General features: G+C 43.2%; 2 protein-coding genes across 2 annotated transcripts in view; both read left to right on the top strand.

The window, feature by feature from the left end:
* Positions 1-256: 256 nt before the first annotated feature.
* ZNF761 (zinc finger protein 761) overlaps positions 257-25269 on the top strand; it is a 43649-nt gene continuing 18636 nt past the window's right edge. Inside the window, exon 1 of the mRNA XM_036274953.1 lies at positions 257-347. Within this exon, the coding sequence (XP_036130846.1) occupies positions 333-347 (15 nt within the window). The 5' untranslated portion in view covers positions 257-332. The remainder of the gene's footprint in view (positions 348-25269) is intronic.
* LOC118638730 (zinc finger protein 93-like) lies at positions 11578-14987 on the top strand. The gene is made up of 3 exons (XM_036274867.1): positions 11578-11879; positions 11964-12781; positions 14794-14987. Exons 1-3 carry the CDS (start codon positions 11578-11580, stop codon positions 14985-14987), a joined length of 1314 nt encoding a protein of 437 aa, XP_036130760.1.

The raw sequence follows: 25269 nt of genomic DNA, 5'->3' as shown, positions 1-25269 counted from the left end.
GCAGGCTTTAGTCAGGGATGTGACAGGGTGGTCTGTTGGGGTCAGAGATCCCAGACACCATCCCACGTTCCCCTGGCTGTAGGGACGTGTGCAGGTCTGTGGGAGGGGAGTGCACATGAAGACAATAAAACGATCCTCACAGTGTGGTCTCCCTGCAGGAGCTCATTGTTCCTGACTCTCCTGTGATAAAGGACAGTTCCAGGTCCTTCTGACTGTGAGTGTGCGGGGAGCTGATTAAGGGGCTGTGCGCACACATGTGAAGGCACATTCTGTGACTCCAACATAACGTCACCTGAGAAAACAACCCTGAGCAGGACCAGGACCAGGACAAAATGGCTGCTTCTCAGGTAAAACACGTGTCGTGGGTCAGAGGCTGTGTCTGCTGTTCCTCTCACGTGGGTGGATTTCGAAGCTGCAACCTTTATTTCTCTACTTCTGATGTTCTTCCTAGTGAGGTTGTTTTCCTATACTAACTTTTATTTTCTTATTTACAAAAAATGTTTTCATTGATGTTTTAGAGAGACAGCAAGGGAGAGAGAGATAGAAGCATGGTGTGGGAAAGGAACATTATTGGCCCCCTGAGTAAGCCCCCTACTGGGGATCAAGTCCACAACCTTGGCATGTGCCCTGGCCAGGAATTGAACTGGTGACCGTTTGGTACATGAGTTGACGCTAGCCAGTCTCCCACCCCGGCCAAGCTACCCTGTGTTTTTTTATGTACTGTTTAGAAGAATGGCACGTGGCCTGGAAACATAGGCATCATTAGTAAAAACCGCTTCTAACACTGTTTCCATGTTGGGTGACCTTAGGAACTCTCTGGTCGCCCCTTGGTCAATGTGTCTTTCCTTTCAGGGACCGTTGTCCTTCAGGGATGTGGCTGTAGACTTCTCTCAGGAGGAGTGGGAATGCCTGGACCCCGCTCAGCGGACATTGTACCTGGATGTGATGTTGGAGAACTACAGGAACCTGGTCTCCCTGGGTGAGGATGACTTCCTTCCAGAGCTCCTACTCCAGCCGCTGGAGTTTCCTTTATTTTTTTAACATCTTTTGGGGCTTCTGCTTTGTATGATGGGCTGTCAGAGTCTTGCTCTCAGAAAACACATTGCTGGTTTGCTGGTGTAGAAAGGCTTTGTGATGCATGTGAATTACAAACTTGGTGTTTGATGTTTCCACGTTGTCTAGAATAATTGAAATGCTATCCGAAAACAGTATTTTGGAAAATCTTTTTGTGGAATATTCTACTATTCAGCCATGTCTTCTGACCTGAGCATGACCTGGATTAGATATGGGATCATGTCTGTCAATGTTCAATGTTCCATTTTCTTTCTCTTTGTTTTACTGTTTTTTCTTTATTGATTTTAGAGAGAGGAAGGGAGAGGGAGAGAGAGACACAAACATCATGAGAGAGAACATCGAATTGGCTTCCCCTTCATTCCCCCAACTGGGGATTTGGCCCACAATCTGGACATGTCCCCTTTTCCGAAATCGAACCCGGGACACTTTGGTCTATGGGTTGGCGCTCTAACCACTGAGCCAATCTGGCCAGAGCCTCACTTTAGGTCCTTTCTGTTGTTTATCTTATGACATAGATTTAAGATTTTATTGTTTTTTATTTTAAAGGTCTACAGGAGAAATCAAAGTGATTTTTGTTTCATTATTAGGCCATTGGGAATTTTTATATTTGTGTATATATTTATATGTGCAAGAAAGCTTTTTTTTATCTTTTATCTTCACCCGAGGACATTTTTCCATTTTTCGTTCAGATACAGTGGGAGGGGGGGAGAGAGAGAGAGAGAAACATTGATGTGAAAGGGAAACATCGAGTGGCTGTCACCCACACCACCCAACCGAGGCTGGGAACAAACTGTAACCGAGGTACATGCCCTTAGCGGGAACCGAACCCTGGTCTCTCTGGACTGAAGGTCGATGCTGTAACCGCTGAACCAAACTGGCCAGGGCAACAAGAAATCTTGACATTTTCATATCCTTTGGTGTTGTTTAGATTTTTTTGGTTTTTTTTTCCAAATCTTTATTGTTGGATGTAAAATGTATTACAGATGTTCCACATTTTTCCCCCATTGACCCCCTCCTCCCCACTCCCGCCCCCCTCCCACCTTTTCCCACAGTATTGTCTGTGTCCATTTGGTTATGCATGTAAGTTCTTTGGTTTATTTCTTCCCACCCCCCCCCAACCCCTTTCCCTTTGAGGTTTGTCAGTCTAGCAATGAATTTGTGCTTCTTAATCCCTTCACCTTTTTCACCCATTCCCCCAATCCCCCTCCCAACTGGCAACGAACAAAAGGTTCTCTGTATCTGTGAGAATGTTTCTGATCTACCTGTTCATTTTGTTTGTAGATTCCATTGTTGACAGATACGTATTCATTGACATTTTGTTTGTTCATACATTTTATCTTTTTCTTCAAAAAGACCCTTCATCATTTCATATAATAACGGTTTGGTAGTGATGAACTCCTTTAACTTTTTCTTGTCTGGGAAAGTTTTTATATGTCCATCAATTCTAAATGACAGCTTTGCAGGATAGAGTAATCTTGGTTGTAGGTTCTTGGTTTTCATCACTCTGAATATTTCTTGCCACTCCCTTCTGGCCTGCAAATTTCTTTTGAGAAATCAGCTGACAGCCTTATGGGAACTCCCTTGTAGGTAACTAGCTGCCTTTCTTTTGCTGCTTTTAAGATTCTCTCTTTGTCTTGAACGTTTTGCATTTTGATGATGACGTGTCTTGGTGTGGGCCTCTTGGGGTTCATCTTGTTGGGGACTCTGTGCTTCCTGGACTTGTATGTCTGTTTCCTTCACCAAGTTAGGAAAGTTTTCTGCCATTATTGTTTCAAACAGGTTTTCGATTTCTTGTTCTCTCTCTTCTCCTTCGGGCACCCCCAAGATGCGAATGTTGGCACGCTTGAAGTTGTCCCAGAGGCTCCTTACACTATCCTCATTTTTTTGGATTCTTTTTTCTTTTTGCTGTTCTGATTGGGCATTTTTTGCTTCCTTATATTCCAAATCGATGGTTTGCTCCTTGGATTTACGTACTCTATTATTGAAGCTGTGTAAATTATTCTTTTTTTTTTTTTTTAATTTTTATTTATTTATTTATTTATTTTTTATCCTCATCCGAGGACATTTTGCCATTTTTGGTACAGACAGAGTGGGAGGGAGAGAGAGAGGGAAACATCGATGTGAAAGGGACACATCGAGTGGCTGCCACCCGCACGACCAACCAGGGCCGGGGACAAACTACAACCGAGGTACATGCCCTTAGCGGGAACCGAACCCGGGTCTCTCCGGACCGCAGGCGGACACTCTAACCGCTGAGCCAAACCGGCCAGGGCTGTAAATTATTCTTTATTTCAGTTAATGCCTCCTTCAATTCTAACTGTGTATCCATGATTTCTAACTGGTCCTTTTTTATGCTCTTGAGGCCCTCCCTACGTTCACTGAGGTTCTCACTAAGTTCATTGAGCATCCTTATAAGCAGTATTTTGAACTCAGTATCTGTTAGGTTGCTTATCTCCATTTCGCTTAGTTCTTTTCTTGGGGTTTTGCTCTGTTCTTTCATTTGGGACCTGTTTCTTTGTCTCCTCATTTTGGCTGCCTCCCTGTGTTTGTTTCAGTGTATTACTTAACGAGAGGTATGGGGCTGGCTGAGACCAGATGCTGCTCGTTTGAAAGAATTTAGGAAAAACCTGAAGCAGGATCCAAGACAGGCCAATCCTATGGTTAAGCAAGTGGCAACAGCTTGGGTGGGCTTGACAGTTGGGTGGGGCGGGCGGAGCCTCAGGGAGTCAGCAGGGCGGGGCTACCAGTGTGAGCCAGGTTGCTAGAGTCCCAGATATGGAGACTGTCTGCTGCCCCCGGGAAGGGCTCACCAAAGGAACAAAGGCCTCTGACAGCACGTTTGTCCCCGAGAAAGCCCCCTCTCCAGCCCTCACTCCAGTGCCGCACAGCTCAGTTCTTCCCTGTATGTCTCTGGTGCCCCTCGAGCTGCCTCCCCTCCAAGCTTAGAGGGAGAGAGTCCGATAGTCCGTGCGCGGGCCCTTTAAGGAGCTGCCTGGGGCTCCAGCCGCTTCAGCCTCCCTGAGCCTCAGTTCCTGCTGGTTTTTCCAGCCAGAACTTATGGGGATTCTCTTCCTGGCACTGGAACCCTGAGTGGGGTGCCTGGTGTGGGACGGGGACCCCTCAGTCCTCAGGAAGGACCTTCCCAGCCGAGGTGTCCTCCTGATTTTTATCCGCCACACGTGGGTGTGGGACCAGCCCGTCTCGGTGTGGCTGCTTCTTTAACTCCATAGTTGTAGGACTTCCATTCAGCTTGATTTCAGGCGGTTCTGAATGATGGTTGTTCTGTAGTTTAGTTGTAACTTTGATGTGGTTGTGGGAGGACGGGATACCGCGTTTACCTACACCGTCATCTTGACAGTCATTCTGTTTAGAATTTTTAAAGCTCATCTAGAAGTATTTTCTTACTCGTTTTTCATTGTGCGAGTTTACTGGTGAGAACATTGTGTTTTTGACTTGGAAGAATCTTTCTCTTTTGTTGATGATTTGTCAGAGAAAGTATTCTTGATTGATAGATTTTGGTGTTTTATCAGTTCAGTATTTTATTTCATGCATTTTTAAAAATTTGTTTTCTGCCGAGAAGCCCAGTGATCATCCTAGAGGAGCTGTCTTTTCCTTGACGAGTTTTTTTTGTTGTTCTTGTTCTTTTTACTCTTTTAGGGTATTTATTATGTGGGATTCATTATGTTTTGATTCTAATATGTCCTTCTGTTGGTATTTTTACGTTCCTTCTACTTAGAATTCAGTCATCTGCTTGAATATTTATGTGTCTTTCTTTCTCTAAATGTTGGAATCCTGAGCTTATTTTTTAAAATTGAAATGTTTCTATCAAATCAATTTGAGTGACATTGTTTTCTAGGAGTGAGTATATGGGTTTCAGGTGTGGATTTCTATGTGTATATTATAGTGTGTGCCCACCACCCAAATTAGATCATTTTCTGTCACCATATTAGGCCCCTTCACCCCCTGACCTCATCGTCCTGTGGCAACCACCACACCGCTCTTGTGTCCATGAGTTTCAGTTTTATACCCCACATATGAGTGAAAGTATGTAGTTTCAAGCTTTTTCTGCCTGACTAATTCCACGTAGCACAATATTCTCAAGGTCCATCATGGTGTTGCAAATGTCAGTATTTTGTCTTTTCTTATGGCTCAGTAGGTAATATTCCATTGTGTGTATGCACCACATCTTTTTGTTTTTTTTTTTTGTTTTTTTTTTTTTTAATCCTCATCCGAGGACATTTTTCCATTTTTTACTCAGGTAGAGTGGGAAGGAGAGAGAGGAAGAGAGAGAAACATCGATGTGAAAGGGACACATCGAGTGGCCGCCACCCACACGACCCAACCAGGGCCGGGGACAAACTGCAGCCAAGGTACGTGCCCTTAGCGGGAACCGAACCCGGGTCTCTGTGGACCACAGGCCAACGCTCTAACCGCTGAGCCAAACCGGCCAGGGCGCATCTTTTTGTTTTTGTTAATCTTCACCCGAGGATAATTTTTCATTGATTATTAGAGAGAATGGAAAGAGAGACGGAGGGAGACACATCAACCCGTTGCCTCCCATACATTCCTGACCAGGGCCAAGGATTGAACCTGCGACCCAAGTATTTGCCTTTGATCAGATTTGAACAGGTGACCCTTCAATCCTCAGGGCCACACTGTGAGCGCTGAGCCAACCTGCCACCTTCTCTTTATCCGGGCTTATATCGAAGGACACTTGGCTGTCCCCATGTCTTGGTTACTGTGTGTAATGCTGAAATGAACATTGGGGTGTTTGTATCTCTACAAATATGTTTTCAAGTTTTTCTGGTATATTCCCAGGAGTGGGATTACTGGGTCATATGATAGCTGTATTCTTAATTTTTTGAAGAATCACCGGGCTGTTTTCGAGAGTAGCTGTTGCTATCTACGTGCCCACCAGCAGTGTGTGAGGGTTCCCTTTTCTCCATAACACCTCCAAGACCTGTTATTACCTGTTGTTGATTATAGCCATTCTGACAGGGCTGAGGTGATATCTCATGCAGTTTTTATTTGCATGTCCCTAATTGCTTGTCAGACTGGACATCTTTGGTCTCCTTGGGAGAGGCATCTGTCTGTTAGGTCCTCTATCCATTTTTTTAGTGGGCTTGTTTAGAGCTAGTTTTATGAATTCTTGATATTTTGGATTTTAAGCCTTTGTTGGGGCTGTTTGCGAGTATCCTCTCTTATTTGGTCAGGTGCCTTTTTGCTTTGTGGTCCGATTCTTTGGCGTTGCAGCGAAAGCGGTAATGGGAGGGAAGTGTATATCATGACAGCCCGTCTCAAGAAATAAGGGAAGTCGCAAGTAAACAACCTAACATTACATCTTAAAGTACTAGGAAAAGAAGAACAAAAGCAGCCCAAAGTCTGCAGAAGAAAGACAATAGTGAGATGATGTGATAACGAGATATGACTGTGTTTTGATCTGTTTCTTCATTTGGTTTCTTGAGTCCTTTGATGTATCTTGATTCTACCTGAGTCAGTGCATATGTATTAAGAAGTGTTATGTTTTTATGACGTGGTGACCCCTTTTTCATTATCAAGTGCCCATTTTTGTCTTTTGTTGCCTTGAAATATATTTTGTCAGATATAAGTATGACTACATCTGCTGTTCTGTGGATTTTATTTGCTTGGAAAATAATATTCTACCCTTTCACTTTGGTTCTGCCTTTGTCTCTGCATCTTAGATGTGTGTCGTAAAGGCAGCACATGCTTAGATTTTTTTTTTTTTTTTTGATCCAGGCTGCTACTCTCTGACTCTACTGGTGAAGTACATTTAGGGTTATTATTGATGTATGAAGATCTCCTAGAGCCATTTTATCTGTTCTTTTCTGGTAGCTCTCTGCCTCCACACAGGTTCTTTCTCTTTGTTAATGTGTTTGGGGGGGTTCCAAATTCTTTCCTCTGTTTCTTCCTTTTTTAAGCTATGTGTGTTAATTTTGGAAATTTTTTTGTGTGTTTACCATTTGGTTTATTAAAAATAATATTGAATATATGAGTATATTTCTTTCACTTTTTTTTTGTTGTTACTCCTCACCCACGTGTATTTTTCCATTCCTTTTATTTTACATAGAGTGGAAGGGGGGAAGGAGGGAGGAGAGATAGAAACGTCCATGTGAAAGGACACATTGATTAATTGCCTCCCACACAGCACTGAACTGAGCTGGGGATCAAACCTGCAACCCTAGTGTGTGTCCTTGACTGGAATCGAACCTGTGACCCTCTGATCGGTGGAACGATGCTCTAACCACAGAGTCAAACCTGCCAGATATATTTCTTCCTTTTTTTTAAATCCTCACACGAGTACATTTTTAAATTTATCTTCAGATAGAGTGGAAGGGTGGGAGGGAGGGGGAGAGTGAGAGAGAGACAGTGAAAGAGAAATATCGATGAGAGAGCCACACATCGACTGGTTGCCTCTCGCAGGACCCCAACCAGGGCCGGGAATGAATCACAACCTAAGTACGTGCATTCGACCCGAATCGAAAGAGACTCTTTGAGCCTAACTGGCCAGGGCAGGGATATTTTTCTTGAGTGCAGCTGATCTCCATCCTTTTTTGGCACTTCAGGCCTTCCTCCTCCACTTTGACGTTTTCGTTGTCGCAAATTATCCCTGTCTGTGCTGTAAGCTTTTGGGAATGTTACGATTAGTGTTAGGACCTTATGCTCTTTGTTTTAAGTAGAACTCCCTTGAGTATTTCCTGCAATGAAGGTTTTCTGGTGATAAAATTCCTCAGCTTCTGTATATCTAGAAAAGTGTTTCCCCTCGTATTTAAAGGATAACTTTGCTGGGTATATTATTCTTGGCTGACCATATCACTTTTTCTGTCATTTGAATATTTGGTTCCACTATTTTCTAGCTTGTAGAGTTTTTGTTGAGAAGTCAGATGATATTCTGATGTTTTGTTTTGTTTTTTTGTGGGTCACTTTTCCCTGACTTCTTTGATAATATTTTCTTCCTCATTAACTTTTGACAGTGTTAATACAATGTGCCTTTCTGAGGGCCTCCTTGTATTTAGGTAACGAGGTGTTATGTGTCCTTTTTGTATTTGACAATTAGTTCTATCCACAGGTTTGGGAAGTTCTCATCCACTGCTTGTTTTAATAGGCTCTCCATTCCTTTGCCCCTCTCTTCTTCCTCTTGGTATGCCTATAATTCTCATGTTGGTTTTTCTGATGGAATCTGATAGTTTCTGTAGAGCTTGTTTATTTTTAAAAATTTTTTTTATTGATTTATTTAGAGAGAGAGAGAGAGAAATTTCGATCAGCTGCCTCTTGCACACCCCTACTGGGGATCGAGCCCACAACCCGGCATATGTCTTGATCAGAAATGAAACTGGGAACTCTCAATTTATGGGACAGTGGTCAATCCACTAAGCCACATTGGAAGGGACTTTTTTTTTTTTACATCTTTATCCTCACCTGAGAACATTTTTACAATTATCTTCAGATAGAGGAGGAGGGAGAGAGAGAGAGAGAGAAACATCGATTTGAGAGAGACACAGCGAGTGCTCGCCAACTACATGACTCCAACAGGGGCTGGGGACAAACTGCTACCAAGGTACATGCTCTTGGCGGGACCCAAACCTGGGACTCTCTGGTCTGCAGGCCGATGCTCTAACCACTGATCCAAACCAGCCAGGGCAGGGCCTTTTTTTTTTAATGCCCGCCATCATTTCTAGATTCTTGTCTTTGATGTTGATAATTGTTTCCTCCAACTGGTTGACTTGTTTTCCTATTCTCAGTAGTTCACTCCTAATCTTCTTAATTACGTGTTTCAGTTTCAGAATTTCTGATTGGTTTTGTTTTCAAGTTTTGATTTTTTTGGTATAGTACTCATTTTGATCATAACGTGTTTTCCGAGTGAATTTAATCATCTGAGTATTCTTGCATCTCACTAAGTGTTTTCTGAACTCAGTCTAGATTCGCTGTCATGTATGTGACATGTTTCCATGTGTTGCAGCTTCTCTCCTAGACATTGTTCATTTTGTTTCTGAGCTTCCTCATTACTGTGTTTATTCATGGTATCTGCTGGTCTCCACTGTCTAGACATATGTTACTGACATTTCTCTAGCAGCTTTCTCTGCAGAGGACTTTCTATTTTATAGTAGGGGGCGCTGAATCACCAAATTTTGAACTCTTTGGCTTCCCAGGGTTGACCTGTTTTCATCAGGTACTACTGCCATGGTGCTTGGTGTTGGGGTTGTTTTGCTGTCACTGTAATGGTGACCCTGACCCTCCCTGAGGTTCCCCCATACACCCTACCTGGGCATCAATCACGGAGGGAAACATAGATTCTGAGATGCAGTAGCTCTCATTTTCTCAGCTACTGTGCTCCTCGACCTGACACCACAGGCATCTGGAAGTGCGTTTTGGGAGTCCTAGAGGAGGTAGGGCTCTGTGGCTTCCTTTCTTTGTCTGAAACACCTCCCCCCGATAGTTGACTCCCAGGGCACAGCCATTATGTTCTGTTTCTGCCCTGACGTCAGTAACGGGCTCAGCTGCTGTTTGCCAGGCTCACCCTGCTGGAGAGCCCACTGAGACTTCCTTCCTCCGGCCACAGAGGCATCTGCTACCAGCAGCTTCTTGCCGTCTCTGATCCGAGCTGCTCGCCAGCTCCCGGCCACAGGGCCGCATTTGTGATTGAGTGACATCTGTGGCCGCATATGTGGCCATTGAGCTCTCCTCACTTCTTGCCTCCCCTTTTATCCCACTTGGCTACCTTTAGATGCTCCGAACCACTGTTCTCTCAGGCTTCTACACTGAGCAGGGACTCCTCTGTTGAGTTATCGTTGATTAATTGTTGAAGTCGTGGGGAGAAGCCAAGATGATTTCTCTCATTGTCATTCCTCTGACGAGACTCCCCGCCTCTTGAACTAATCATTTTTTATATAAGCCATCTACTTCTTTTCACTGTTGTGTGTCAGTCCACTTGACGTGCAAAGTAGTCAGTGTGCAGCTGTCCCATGACACCCTCGGGTTCTTTCTTTTTTTAACAATTTTTTTCTTTATTGATTTTGGAGAGAGAAAGGGAGATGGAGAGAGAAGCATCGATGAGAGAGAACATAAATTGGCCACCTCTGGCATACAGTTCACTGGGAATCTGGTCAATAACCTGAGCACATGTCCTGACAGGGAATTGAAGTGGTGACCTCTTGGTGCATGGGTCGACGCTCGACCACTGAGCCACACTGGCCAGTCTAGGTTCTGTTTCTTATTCTACATCATTGTTGGCTTCCATATATTGAAACATTTAATGAACTGTGTACAAGTTTATTATTTCTACATATTTGCTTTGGGAGTACTCAGAATGTAATTTGGTCAATAATTGCTGGTAAGGTCAATGTACATCTACCTGAGTGTCACGAATGTGAAACTTTGTCATATCTTTCAGCTGTCTTATCTGAGGACAACCAGGCCTTTGTGCCAAAGCCAAAGCTGGAAGATTTATTCCCTGACATAATACTGGTAAGATATGAAATAATACTGGTAAAATATGGGAGATATGGCTTTTTATAGTGTACACTTAGTGAGAGCCTTGGGATTTGAGGAAGAATGTATGATGAGAAGGTGTGATAATATGGACAGAAGTAACCTGGGAATGTTGTCAAAGATATTACACATTTGGGAATGCCCCCAGTTTCGTCAGTTACATCTGCAGATCTGTGTCTTTCTAAACTTGAAGACCAAAAACAATGTGTTACTGTCATATAATATATCAGAAATAGGGAAAATCTGGAACTCACATCAGCAATGTTGCAAATAATACTAGTTTGCAGTGTTGTGTGGAATTAAACTTTCAGTCAGTCATTTCTGAAATTTAGTGATTTATCATGCATATATAAGATTTCAATATGATCAGTTTAGTAACTCCTTTATTTGGAATCATTATAGTACCATGAATAATGTTTTTTTGAAACAAATGTCTAATTTTTTAAAATGTAGGAGTGTTTTTTATACACCATCATGGTTTAATAGTGTTACAGAATCATTATTTGAGAATAAGTGTATATGTTTAAGGAAATTATAGCTGTCACTAAAGGCCTTTCTGTCTTCAATGATTTCCAGAGTGTATATAATGAAGACAGAAGTTATCAATGCAACGCACATTGGAAAAATGTTAACCAAGAGTCAAATCCTAATAAACATCAGAAAACTCAGCTTCCAGAGAACCATTATAAGGATGGAAAACTCTTTGACCAAATGTCAAATCCAAATATGCATCAGGTTATTCATTCAGTGGAGAAAACAAGCAAACGAAGTAAATGTGACAAATCTTTGCAGCAATCTTCACATCACAATGAACGACAGAATATTCATACCAGGGAGAGAGCTTACAAAGGTAATACGTGCAGAAGAGTCTTCAGTCCAATGTTCAGTCTAAATAGACTTATAGAAAGCCATACAGAGGAAAAACGTTATAAATGTAATAAATGTGGTAAAATGTTTAAGTCCTCTAGATATATTCGTGTACATGACAGAACTCATATGGGGGAGAAGCCTTATAAATGTAGAGAATGTGGCAAAGCTTTTAAAGAGTCCTCATCCCTTACTGTCCATCATAAAATTCATACTGAAGAGAAGCCTCATAAATGCAAAGAATGTGACAAAGCCTTTAGGAGTTCTTCACACCTTAATCGCCATCACAGAATTCATACTGGAGAGAAACCTTACCAATGTGGTAAATGTGGCAGAACTTTTCAGTGCTCCTCATTCATTAATCAGCTTCCGGTCATTCACACCGAGGAGAAACCGTACAAATGTAAAGAATGTCGCAAAGCGTTTAGCCAGTCCTCAAACTTTATTGCACATCAGAGAATTCATACAGTAGAGAAGCGTCATAAATGCAATGTATGTGGCAAAGCTTTTGGGAGGTCTTCTAACCTTAAAATCCATCAGAAAATTCATACTGGAGAGAAGCCTCATAAATGCAAAGAATGTGGCAAAGCATTTGGGAGGTCTTCACACCTTCAGAGCCATCAGAAAATTCATACTGGAGAGAAGCCTTATAAATGCAAAGAATGTGGCAAAGCCTTTGTGAGGTCTTCAGTCCTTAAAAGCCATCAGAAAATTCATACTGGAGAAAAGCCTCATAAATGCAAAGTATGTGGCAAAGCCTTTAGGAGTTCCTCACACCTTAAACGCCATCAGAGAATTCATACTGGAGAGAAACCTTACCAATGTGGCAAAGATGCTAGGTGCTGCTCAGATATTAATCAGCATCAGATCATTCACACGGAGGACAAACCGTACAAATGTAAAGAATGTGGCAAAGCCTTCAGCCAGTCCTCAAACCTTACTGCACATCAGAGAATTCATACCGGAGAGAAGCCTTATAAATGCAATGAATGTGACAAAGCCTTTGGGAGCTCTTCAAACCTTAAAAGCCATCAGAGAATTCATACTGGAGAAAAGCCTTATAAATGCAAACAATGTGGCAAAGCCTTTAGGAGTTCCTCACACCTTTATCGCTATCACAGAATTCATACTGGAGAAAGACTTTATCAATGTGGTAAATGTGCCAAAGCTTTTAGGTGCTGCTCAGATGTTAATTCCTCAAACCTTAGCGAACATCGTAGTGTTCATTCTAGAGAGAAGCCATATCATTGTATTGAATGTGGGAAAGCCTTTAGGCAATCCTCACACCTTTCTGCACATCAGAGAATTCATCATGGAGATAGTCCTTCTGAATGTACATAATGTGACAGAGCCTTAACGAGTGTTCAAAACGTATGGGACATTAGAAAAGTTCATACCGGAGATATTTTACAGATTAAGGAGTGTGGTAAAGTCTTTTACCGGCACACAAAATATATACTGGAGAGAAGCTTTAGGTATGTGTATAATTTAGCAAATCGTTTAAACACCATTCATGTCTCATTCTATATGACACAGTTCATGCTGGAGAGAGACATAGATGTCAGAATGTGCTAAAGCCTCTCATTGGCAGTGGAATCTTACCACACATCAGACACTTCATTCTAGAGAGAAGTCTTACAAGTGTCGAAAGTGTAGGAAAGCCTTTATCAGCCCCTCAGAAGTTGCTAAACTTCAGAGAATTCGCTGTAATGCACATGTTTCAAATGTACCGAATGTGGCAAAGCCTTTAATCACTTTATGATTAACTCATTAGATCATTCCCAGTGGAGAAATACTGTACAGATTTAAGTATTTTGCAAAACTTTGTTTTCCCATTTATACCTTAGTAATCATAAAATAGCTCATTCTCGACAGGAGCTTTATGCATGTGGAAAATGTGGCCAAACTTTTATAACTGATATCCTACATGGCATGAGAGAAATTATATTGCAGAGAAGACTTTCATATGTAAACCATGTATCAAAACTTTTAAATGACATTCATGCCTTACTGTATATGAGAACATAATACATACTGGGGAGGAACTTAATAAATGCTCTACCACATCGATGTTTCTCTCTGTCTCTCTCTCGCAGAAATTTATGCAGGAAACATCTGAATGTAGAAAGCAAATATCAATGGACATAAAGGGACAATTGACCCTGTGTTATTTGTATTCTTTGTTTTTATTGGGTTGTAGGAATTTGTCAAATATTAAGGATATGAGACCCTTACAAGATCTGTGATTTACAATTATTTTCTCCCATTTGAGAGATTGTACTTTTACTTTTGTGATAACGTCCGTGGGCGCAAAAGCATAAATTTTGATGAAGATTAATTTCTTATTTCATCATTGACTTTTATATTGTTGTTGTAGTCGGCCCTCTTTTATCTTGGTTAATCAGTTCCCGACTTTACAGCAATAAATGTATTTCTGCGAAGCAGGATTATTTACTTATAAATTGAATATTTTTGCAGTTAGAGCATAGAAACCTGTTTACGATCTTCTAAATATCTTTTTAAACATTATTTGAACCCTCTGAAAATGAAATAACATCAGTCACCATTAAACTTATATCACCCAATATATTAGAGAAAATAAAACATATTAGACATTACAAATATCACATAATTATGATTGTACATTTAATTACATACACACACACAGTTATTACCCACAACCACTAACCTATAAAAATAGTGAAACCTGTTCGATGATGAATCAACAAAACGAGATGTACTGCATAGCAAAGAAGAGCAATGTTACTGCTGCCCTGAAGGGACAACCTCAGTAGGAGAGTCTTCAGGTGGTGCAGTATCTTCAGCAGGTGCATTGTTGTCTTTTTCCGCTGAAGGAGCACTAGGAATTGGCAGTGGGCGTGATAGGTAGTTGTTGGCACTGTCTTTTCATATGTGTGAGGTGGCTTTTGTGGGGTTCTGTTGGTCCATCAAGTGCATTCCAGAACCTCAAGCTTGTGTCATTTGTGGGTTTTATTCCCCAGTCATGTCCTGTACCACCTTAATAGTTTTCACGGCTTGCGAGAGTAGCTCAAATGCAAGGCCAACTTGTCCTGTCTCCCAGGATCCTCTGGCTGCTCCTCCTCCTCCTCACTCACAGACTTAGTCGTCTCCAGCAGCTCATCCACGTCATCGCGGGTCATATCCGCAAAACCTTCTCTCAGCATCCGGACTAGCCTAACTGCCTTATCCACTGCCGAATTGCTTATATCCTCTGGGGTGAATCCTCTGTAGTCGTGGACAGTTTCAGGCCACAACATCTTCCAGCTGCCCTTCACGGACTCCGCCTTTATATCCTTTAACGCGACCTGGATGTTCTTCAGACAGGTCGCGATGGTATACTGCCGCCAGTACTCCTTCAGCAAGAAGTGCTCCTCAAGGTTCATGCCTTCGACGAGGTGCTGCAGGGTGTATCGCGTATACAGGGCCTTGGATGCACGAATAACACCTTGATCCATGGGCTAGATCAGCAAAGTGATTTTAGGAGGAAGGAACTTGATCCGCAGACCGTTGTAGGATAGGCCTTGTGCGTGACCTCCAGCATTGTCCATGAGGAGAAGGACATTAAACTCGGGTCCCTTCTCCGCGAGATACAGCTTGACTTGGGGGATGAAGCACTCGTGGAACCAGAACAGTGACAGCTGCTTGGTGATCCAGCCCTGTCATTGTGCATCCAGTGCACTTGCAGCAGGTTCTTGTTTTTATTCTCAGGGCCCTAGGGTTCTTGGCCTTGTAGATAAGGGCAGGCTTGAGCAAAAATCGCTCAGCATTTCCACACATATCTAAAAGGTTTGAGCTGGTGAAGATCACATCCACAATGCAAGGCCAGTGTAGCGCAAACTAGCTTTATTGGATATACCTGGGTGCAGGCGGACCAAGCCATAAAGAGCTGAGCATCAGCATTGTTTGTGTTTTGCCTTATATAGGTACAAACTACAGAAACTACAAAAAAAAAACTACATTTAAAAAAAATTTTTTCTTGGCGCTGCTTTTTGGTGCCAGAACAAGCTGTCTCAGAGGTAAGGGAGGAATCTGCTTCAGCAGAGGTCAGGGCCATCATTAATCTCTTTCTCTTTATGGTCCCTCCAGGTTTTCCAGTGCCACCATTAAACCCTTATGTTTCTGTTCTCTCAGGGTTTCAGTCCCAGGGTTTTTTTTTAGAAAACGGCTTGGGTGTTACACAGATATAACCGTTCAGAATAGAGTTTAATTTTGTTAAAACCTTATTAACCCTTTCAATAATGATAATGACACGATTCTTCTACGCCTTGAAACCATGGACTTTGGTCTCATCCTTGAAAATGAACGTACGGGAAGGCATTCTGCTTCAGAACGGTCCTGTTTCGTCCATATTGAACACCTGTTCTGGGTGATACTCGCCCTCAAGAATCTTCTGGAACATGTTCATGCAGTCCTCTGGTGCAGGCTGGTAAGCAGATGCAGCTTGTCTGTGGAGAACAGCACTCTTCAGATGATACCTCTTCTGGAACTTCTCAAACCAATCCTTGCTTGTCATGAAATCCATGAACTTGCAGAAGAAGGTCCTGGTTGAGGTTCATCCACTGTAAAGCGCTGATAGAGCTGCCTCGCCTTCTCCCGGGTGACCAGCGAACCCAACGGAATGTTTTTCTTGCATCTGTCGCTGATCCAAACGGCTAGGACAGACTCCGTTTTCACTATGAACTTATTATGACTCCTCACGACGTTCTTTGTTTTCTTGTTGAGACAGTAGCCGTTGCACGAATGTTCTTTTCATCTATACGGATGGAGGGAACAGTAGACTCATTCAAGTCTTAATAGCAGGCAACCGCCATGGTTTTCTTGCCATCCTTGATCATATCCAAGAGTTTCACCTTCTCCTAGATGGTAAGCATCTTCCTTCGGTGCTTAGTTTCATCGTCAGAAGGTTTAGAAGAAGAAGCATGTTTAGGAGCCTTGTGGGGCTTAGATAAAACTTCTCAGAAATCACAAACACTTACAAGAGCAAAGATGCTTCTGATGTGTAGTGACTTGCATGAGGCTGAGCCAATCAATGGCCAGACTAGGAAGAGGGTAGGATAGCGAATCAGTGAAAAACACACTCTGATTGGCTTGGTTTCACCATACCCGATTTTTTGGAAAAAAGTTCTTGCCCACACACAGGAGTGGTCGAGTGGTTGCATCTGGCGTTGAAGGATTTCTGGTGGTGCTCAAATACAAAGGTCTACAATCCATACGTACAGTAATTTTTCATTGTAGTACAGGGGTGTATAATTGACTCAGACAGCTGCGCACAAGCTGTATCATTTTCACTGTCTAGATCAAGTTATTAATGAATATATTTGAAGAAACTGCGATAGAGTGAAGCCGTGAAAGTCTAATCGAGAAGTGGAGAGGGACAACTGTATACATCTAAAAATCTACCAGCAAATTCAAGGTCATAAAGATTTAACCCTATGTTTTTATTTAAGAGATGTGCATGTTAAGTTATTACACTTAGCTTCCATGTAGCTACTTTGATTTGGCTAAATTGTAACCACTTTTATTTAAAACACCTGCTGAATGAGGGTCCCTAACTGAACACCACGGGTTTTTTTGAGATAGATGTGCACTAAATAAAAATACTCACTGTTAAAAAGTCAGATTCATCACACATTTAGAGTTTTAAAAATTCTTATTGAATGCATTGGAGTGACATTGGTTAATAAAATTGTATGAGTTTCAAGTGTACTGTTGTATATGACATTATCGCAATATTGTCATATGCAATATGCGTGTTGTGTGTGTGTGTGTGTGTTTGTTTTCCCTCACCCGAGGACATTTTTTTTTTTTATCCTCACCTGAGGATATTTTTCCATTTTTTTGTACAGATAGAGAGGGAGGGAGAGAGGAAGGGAGAGAGAGTGAGAAACATCGACGTGAAGGGACACATCGAGTGGCTGCCACCCGCACGACCAACCAGGGCCGGGGACAAACTGCAACTGAGGTACATGCCCTTAGCGGGAACCGAACCCCGGTCTCTCTGGACCGCAGGCCGACGCTATAACCGCTGAGCCAAACTGGCCAGGGCCCGAGGACATTTTTTGATATTTTCTTCAGATACAGTGGGAGGGAGAGAGAGAAACATCAACTTGAAAGGGACACATCGACTTGTTGCCACCCACACGACCCAACCAGGGCTGGGGACAAACTGCAACCAAGGTACTTGCCCTTATGGGAACCAAACCCAAGTCTCCCGGGTCACAGGCTGACGCTCTAATCGCAGAGTCAAACCGGCCAGGGTGTGTTTACCATGAGAAGTCAAGTGTCTTTCCATTCACATTTATCCTCCCCTTACCCTTTTCTGCGTGTCCACACCCCGAGTTACCTCTGCTAATTACCTTTATACTTTCTTTGCCTATATGGGGATTTATTGTTTTTACTTTACCCTTCTGTATACATTTTAAACCAAATTATGTGAATAAAGAAAAACTTCTCTATCACATAGTTTTAACTCTGAACTTTCCACTGTATTACAAATGGTAAATATTTAATGAGTTTGAAAAGTCCTGACCTTTTTACTTAACATGAAACGCTGTCTTTTTTGTATTTTTTTTTTTTTTTTTTATCCTCACCCGAGGACATTTTTCCATTTTTTGCACAGATAGAGTGGGAGGGAGAGAGAGGAAGAGAGAGAGAGAGAGGGAAACATCGACGTGAAAGGGACACATCGAGTGGCTGCCACCCGCACGACCAACCAGGGCCGGGGACAAACTGCAACCGAGGTACATGCCCTTAGCGGGAACCGAACCCGGGTCTCTCTGGACCGCAGGTGGACGCTCTAACCGCTGAGCCAAACTGGCCAGGGCTGAAACGCTGTCTTAAAATCAGGCAAAGAATGCTGCTTCCATCGGTCTTTTCTATGGGTTCTTGGGCCTTTGTGAACATGAACGCATCACTGTGTGCTGTCTCTATAAGCTGGTTTATATGGTGCTGCAGGGGAATCCCGATGGGGCCCCTACACCGGCCGTATAGTATAGACCACCTTGCTGATGGTGCAGAGTTTCGTGCCCATCTCTAAGCTCCGCCCTTTCCCAGGATGATCACCTAAAAAGAACCTCATTTTGTGTTCCATGTCACTGCCTCATGCAGAGACGTGGCGAGGATGTTTACTTTCCTGTGTGAAAAATAAAAGCAAATGGCGCTGGTTTCCGAATTTTCAGTAGCATCATTTATAGCATTAATTTTTAACTTGAAATGTGGAAGTTAATGTCTACTATTGTCTTTGTGGTATAGATTCTGAAGATGGTCCTGGAAGGTGTTGGGTTAACCAGAGCAAATCTGTACATGCACAAAAATTTGAAAACTGTTCTTTGCAAGAAGGGGTAGCCTATTTTCAGACCTAATGCAAGTTTTGACATTTCAAAGTGCTTTTACCTAATACTTCACTGACCTTTCTATTATTTTTATTACTTTTTTTTATTATGTATTTGTTTAGAGAGAGAGGAAGGTTGAGGGGGAGAGAGATGGAAACATCCATGAGAGAGCATCAACTGGCCAGATCCTGCATACCCTCCACTGGGGATGGGGCCCAGAAACGCGGCATGTGCCCTGACTGGAAATCGAACCAGCGACTGAGCCACACTGGGTGGGCATTGTTGATACTTTTGTGTCTTGAAAATGTATGTAAAGTTTCCTGGGTTGCTTGGCTCAGCAGTCAGAGAGTTGTCCTGAGTACCAATGAGTCACAGGTTGCATTTTGATCAAGGGCAGTACCTCACATGTGGTTCATCCCCAGCATTGAGGCAGCCAATCCATGTGTCTCTCTCACATCGATGTTTTTCTTTCTCTCACCCTCCCGCCCATTCTATCTGAACATAAGTGAAAAAAAAAAAAATACCCTCGTTGGAGGATTAAAAATAAAAAGCACATAAGGTAATGACTGGGACAATGTCCGTGCTCCATAAACAGGAAGAAAGAGTTCCTTTAGGTTTATGGTTCCATGAAAGAACTATGACACAAGTTTGGGAACCAATATCTTTCCAGGTGTGCACCTGCTATTATCAGGTGCTTGAAAGTCAAGTGTGAGGAGGTCAACAAGCACACAATGAAGTAAATGGAAATAGAGTGATGAAAATGAATAGAGGGACCACGGATTGCGGGTGTATTTTATAACAGGGTGACAATCTCCATTGTCAAGTGCCTGGGGGCTGTTCTGCCACTTCTTCGTGAGGGACATAGACATTCAGAATTAATATATGTAGGGGATGAAGTGAGGTTTTGGTACTGTTAACGTGGGAACTAACACAAAGTGTCCTCTACCTAAAAATTTTTCCCATCCCCAAATAATAAATGTATGTTTTTTAAATCAGTGATGTTGTTTTCCACTGCACATGATACCCTATGACAATGGTCCTGACTTTAAAAGTGAAAGAACTGATTTGAAGGCATTTAAAGAATAACTGGGGGACTTCCGGTCAAGATGCGGCATAGGTAAATGCGGTATCGCGTACTCCCAAAACCACATCAAAGTACCAACTAAACTACACAACAATCATTCAAAACCGCCTGAAATTGAGCTGAATGGAAGTCCTACAACTACGGAATTAAAGCAGCAGCCACATAGAGATTGGTAGGAGGGGCGGAGGCGGACGGGCTGGTCCCACACTCACATGTGGTGGATAAAAATCAGGAGGACACCTCGGCTGGGAAGGTCCTCCCTGAGGACTGAGAGATGCAGTGCCAGGAAGAGAATCCCTATAACTTCTGGCTGGAAAAACCAGCAGGAAATGAGGCTCAGGGAGGCTGAGGTGGCTGGAGCCCCAGGCAGCTCCTCTTAAAGGGCCTGTGCATGGATTTACTCAGACTCTCTCCCTCTAAACTTGGAGGAGAGGCAGCTTGAGGGGCACCAGAGACATACAGGGAAGAACTGAGCTGTTTGGCACTGGAGCGAAGGCTGGAGAGGGGGCTTTGTTCCTTTGGTGAGCCCTTCACTGGGGCAGCATACAGCCGCCATATCTGGGACACTAGCAACCTGGCTCACACTGGTAGTCCTGCCCTGGTGATTCCCTGAGGCCCCGCCCCACCCAACATTCAGGCCCACCCAAGTTGTTGCCAGTTGGTTAACCACAGGATTGGCCTGTCTTGGATCTTTCTGCAGGTTTTCCTAAATTCTTTCAAACAAGCAGCATCTGGTCTCAGCGAGCCCCATACCTCTCGTTAAGTAATACATAGAAACAAACACAGGGAGGCAGCCAAAATGAGGAGACAAAGAAACAGGTCCTAAATGAAAGAACAGAAAAAATCTCCAGGAAAAGAACTAAGCGAAATGGAGATAAGCAACCTAACAGATGCTGAGTTCAAAATACTGCTTATAAGGATGCTCAATGAACTTAGTAAGAACCTCAGTGAACTTAGGGAGGGCCTCAAGAGCATAAAAAAGGACCAGTCAGAAATGAAAGATTCATAGTCAGAAATGAAGGAGGCACTAACTGAAATAAAGAATAATTTAAAGAAAATAGAATCCAAAAAAATGAGAATAGTGTAAGGAGCCTCTGGGACAACTTCAAGCGTGCCAACATTCGCATCTTGGCGGTGCCAGAAGGAGAAGAGAGCGAACAAGAAATCGAAAACCTGTTTGAAACAATAATGGCAGAAAACTTGCCTAACTTGGTGAAGGAAACAGACATTCACGTCCGGGAAGCACAGAGAGTCCCAAACAAGATGAACCCCAAGAGGCCCACACCAAGACGCATCATCATCGAAATGGAAAAGGTTCAAGACAAAGAGAGAATCCTAAAAGCAGCAAGAGAAAAGCAGTTACCTACTAGGGAGTTCTCATACGACTGTCAGCTGATTTCTCAAAAGAAACTTTGCAGGCCAGAAGGGAGTGGCAAGAAATATTCAGAGTGATGAAAAGCAAGAACCTACAACCAAGATTACTCTATCCTGCAAAGCTGTCATTTAGAATCGATGGACATATAAAGACTTTCCCAGACAAGAAAAAGTTAAAGGAGTTCATCACCACCAAACCGTTATTATATGAAATGTTGAAGGGTCTTTTTGAAGAAAAAGATAAAATATATGAACAAACAAAAGGGCAAAGAAATCTACGAGACTTCCGGTCAAGATGGCGGCGTAGGTAAACGCGGTATCGTGTCCTCCCACAACCACATCGAAGTTACAACTAAACTACAGAACAACCATCATTCAAAACCACATGAAATCAAGCTGAATGGAAGTCCTACAACTACGGAATTAAAGCAGCAGCCACATCCAGACTGGTAGGAGGGGCGGCGGTGCGAGGGGCAGCAGCGGTGGCGCGACGGGCTGGTCCTACACCCACATGTGGTGGATAAAAATCAGGAGGCTCCCGTGGCTGGGAAGGTCCTTCCTGAGGACAGAGGGGTCGCCGTCCCACACCAGGTGCCCTGCTCAGGGTTCCAGTGCCAGGAGGAGAATCCCCATCACTTCTGGCTGGAAAAACCAGCGGGAACTGAGGCTCAGGGAGGCTGAAGCGGCTGGAGCCCCAGGCAGCTCCCTAAAGGGCCCGCGCACGGACTTATCGGACTCTCTCCCTCTAAGCTTGGAGGGGAGGCAGCTCGAGGGCGCCAGAGACATACAGGGAAGAACTGAGCTGTTTGGCACTGGAGCGAGGGCTGGAGAGGGGGACAAAAGTGCTGTCAGAGGCCTTTGTTCCTTTGGTGAGCCCTTCCCTGGGGGCGGCAGACAGTCTCCATATCTGGGGCTCCAGCAACCTGGCTCACACTGGAAGCCCCGCCCCGCTGACTCCCTGAGGCCCCGCCCCACCCAACTTTCAGGCCCACCCAAGCTGTTGCCACTTGCTTAACCATAGGATTGGCCTGTCTTGGATCCTGCTTCAGGTTTTTCCTAAATTCTTTCAAACGAGCAGCATCTGTTCTCAGCGAGCCCCATACCGCTCGTTAAGTAATACACTGAAACAAACACAGGGGGCAGCCAAAATGAGGAGAAAAAGAAACAGGTCCCAAATGAAGGAACAGAACAAAACCCCAAGAAAAGAACTAAGGGAAATGGAGATAAGCAACCTAACAGATACTGAGTTCAAAATACTGCTCATAAGGATGCTTGATGAACTTAGTGAGAACCTCAGTGAACTTAGGGAGGGCCTCAAGAGCTTAAAAAAGGACCAGTTAGAAATCATGGATACACAGTTAGAATTGAAGGAGGCATAAACTAAAATAAAGAATAAGTTACTCAGCTTCAATAATAGAGTATCTAAATCCAAAGAGCAAACCATTGATTTGGAATATAAGGAAGCAAAAAAATGCCCAATCAGAACAGCAAAAAGAAAAAAGAATCCAAAAAAATGAGGATAGTGTAAGGAGTCTCTGGGACAACTTCAAGCGTGCCAACATTCGCATCTTGGGGGTGCCCGAAGGAGAAGATAGAACAAAAAATTGAAAACCTGTTTGAAACAATAATGGCAGAAAACTTTCCTAACTTGGTGAAGGAAACAGACATACAAGTCCAGGAAGCACAGAGAGTCCCAAACAAGATGAACCCCAGGAGGCCCACACCAAGACACGTCATCATCAAAATGCAAAACGTTCAAGACAAAGAGAGAATCTTAAAAGCAGCAAGAGAAAGGCAGCTAGTTACCTACAAAGGAGTTCCCATAAGGCTGTCAGCTGATTTCTCAAAAGAAACTTTGCAGGCCGGAAGGGAGTGGCAAGAAATATTCAGAGTGATGAAAACCAGGAACCTACAACCAATATTACTCTATCCTGCAAAGCTGTCATTTAGAATTGATGGACATATAAAAACTTTCCCAGACAAGAAAAAGTTAAAGGAGTTCATCACTACCAAACCGTTATTATATGAAATGATGAAGGGTCTTTTTGAAGAAAATATAAAATGTATGAACAAACAAAATGGCAATGAATACATATCTATCAACAATGGAATCTACAAACAAAATGAACAGGTAGAACAGAAACATTCTCATAGATACAGAGAACATTTTGTTGGTTGCCAGTTGGGAGGGGGGTTGAGGGAATGGGTGAAAAAAGTGAAGGGATTAAGAAGCACAAATTCGCCCTGGCCGGTTTGGGTCAGCGGTTAGAGCGACAGCCTGCGGTCCCGAGAGACCCGGGTTCGGTTCCCACTAAGGGCATGTACCTTGGTTGCAGTTTGTCCCCGGCCCTGGTCAGTCGTGTGGGTGGCAGCCGCTCGATGTGTCCCTTTCACATCGATGTTTCTCTCTCTCTCTTCCTCTCTCTCCCTCCCACTCTACCTGAACAAAAAATGTCCTCGGGTGAGGATAAAAAATAAAAAAAAAAGAAGCACAAATTCATTGCTAGACTGACAAACCTCAAAGGGAAAGGGTTTGGGGGGGGTGTGGGAAAAAATAAACCAAAGAACTTATATGCATAACCAATGGACACAGACAATAGTGTGGGAAAAGGTGGGAGGGGGTCGGGAGTGGGGAGGAGGGGGTCAATGGGGGAAAAATGTGGAACATCTGTAATACATTTTACATCCAACAATAAAGATTTGAAAAAAAAAAACAAAACAAAAAAAAGAAATCTACAAACAAAATGAACAGGAAGAACAGAAACATTCTCATAGATACAGAGAACATTTTATTGGTTGCCATATGGGAGGGGGGTTGGGGGAATGGGTGAAAAAAGTGAAGGGATTAAGAAGAACAAACTGGTTGCTAGACTGACAAACCTCAAAGGGAAGGGGGTTGGGGGGTGGGAAGAAATAAACCAAAGAACTTATATGTGTAACCAATGGACACAGACAACAGTGTGGGAAAAGGTGGGAGGGGGGTGGGAGTGGGGAGGAGGGGGTCAATGGGGGAAAAATGAGGAACATGTGTAATACATTCAACAATGAAGATTAAAAATAATAAAATAAGCCTTGGCAAAGTCTAAATGAAGTACATGGCCCTAATGTTCTTTTTAATTTTTTTTTTTTTTTTTTTATCCTCACCCGAGGACATTTTTCCATTTTTTTTTTGTACAGATAGAGTGGGAGGGAGAGAGAGGAAGAGAGAGAGAGAGGGAAACATCAATGTGAAAGGGACACATCGAGTGGCTGCCACCCACACGACCAACCAGGGCCGGGGACAAACTGCAACCGAGGTACATGCCCTTAGCGGGAACCGAACCCGGGTCTCTCCAGACCGCAGGCGGACGCTCCAACCGCTGAGCCAAACCGGCCAGGGCCTTTTTAATTTTTTAAATGTACTGTTAATTAATAAATTTAGAGAAACAGGAAGGGAGAGAGAAAGAGAGGGAAATATTCATCGATGGCCTCTGCAATTTTGGCATCAAGCCTGCAATTTCAGCACGAGCCATGCAACCTTATAGGGCACAGAGGACACCAACCCAACTGAGCCACACTGGCCATGGCCCTAATGTCCTTTGAAGTAAGCTTCCAGTTTATTCAAATGGCTCCCCTGAAGGTGATCTTACAGAAACGATGTCTTAATAACCAAAAAATCATATTTGTTTTGTTGCTCCTCTTACAAGGCCCAAGAAGCATAAGGACCCTAAAATATATTTAGAGATAAACATGTCTTGATTAAAAAGAGTGGGTGTAGCTAGTGGAAAAGAAGATTTTTGGTGCCACACAAAGTGCTGTTTTTACTTTTTTTTTTAATCCTGTCCTGAGGACATTTTTGCATTTTATCTTGAGATATAGAGTGGGAGGGAAAGAGGGTGGAAGAGAGAGAGAGAGAAACATCAATGTGAGAGAGACACATCAAGTGGCTGCCACCCACACGACCCCATGGGGCCGGGGACAAACTGCAACCAAGGTATGTGCCCTTAGCAGGAACCGAACCCAGGTCTCTGG

Source organism: Molossus molossus, unplaced genomic scaffold, assembly GCF_014108415.1.
Source record: "Molossus molossus isolate mMolMol1 unplaced genomic scaffold, mMolMol1.p scaffold_m16_p_21, whole genome shotgun sequence".
Lineage (NCBI taxonomy): Eukaryota > Metazoa > Chordata > Mammalia > Chiroptera > Molossidae > Molossus > Molossus molossus.
The sequence above is the reverse complement of the archived record's forward strand: the minus strand, read 5'-3'. Positions and strand labels throughout refer to the sequence as shown.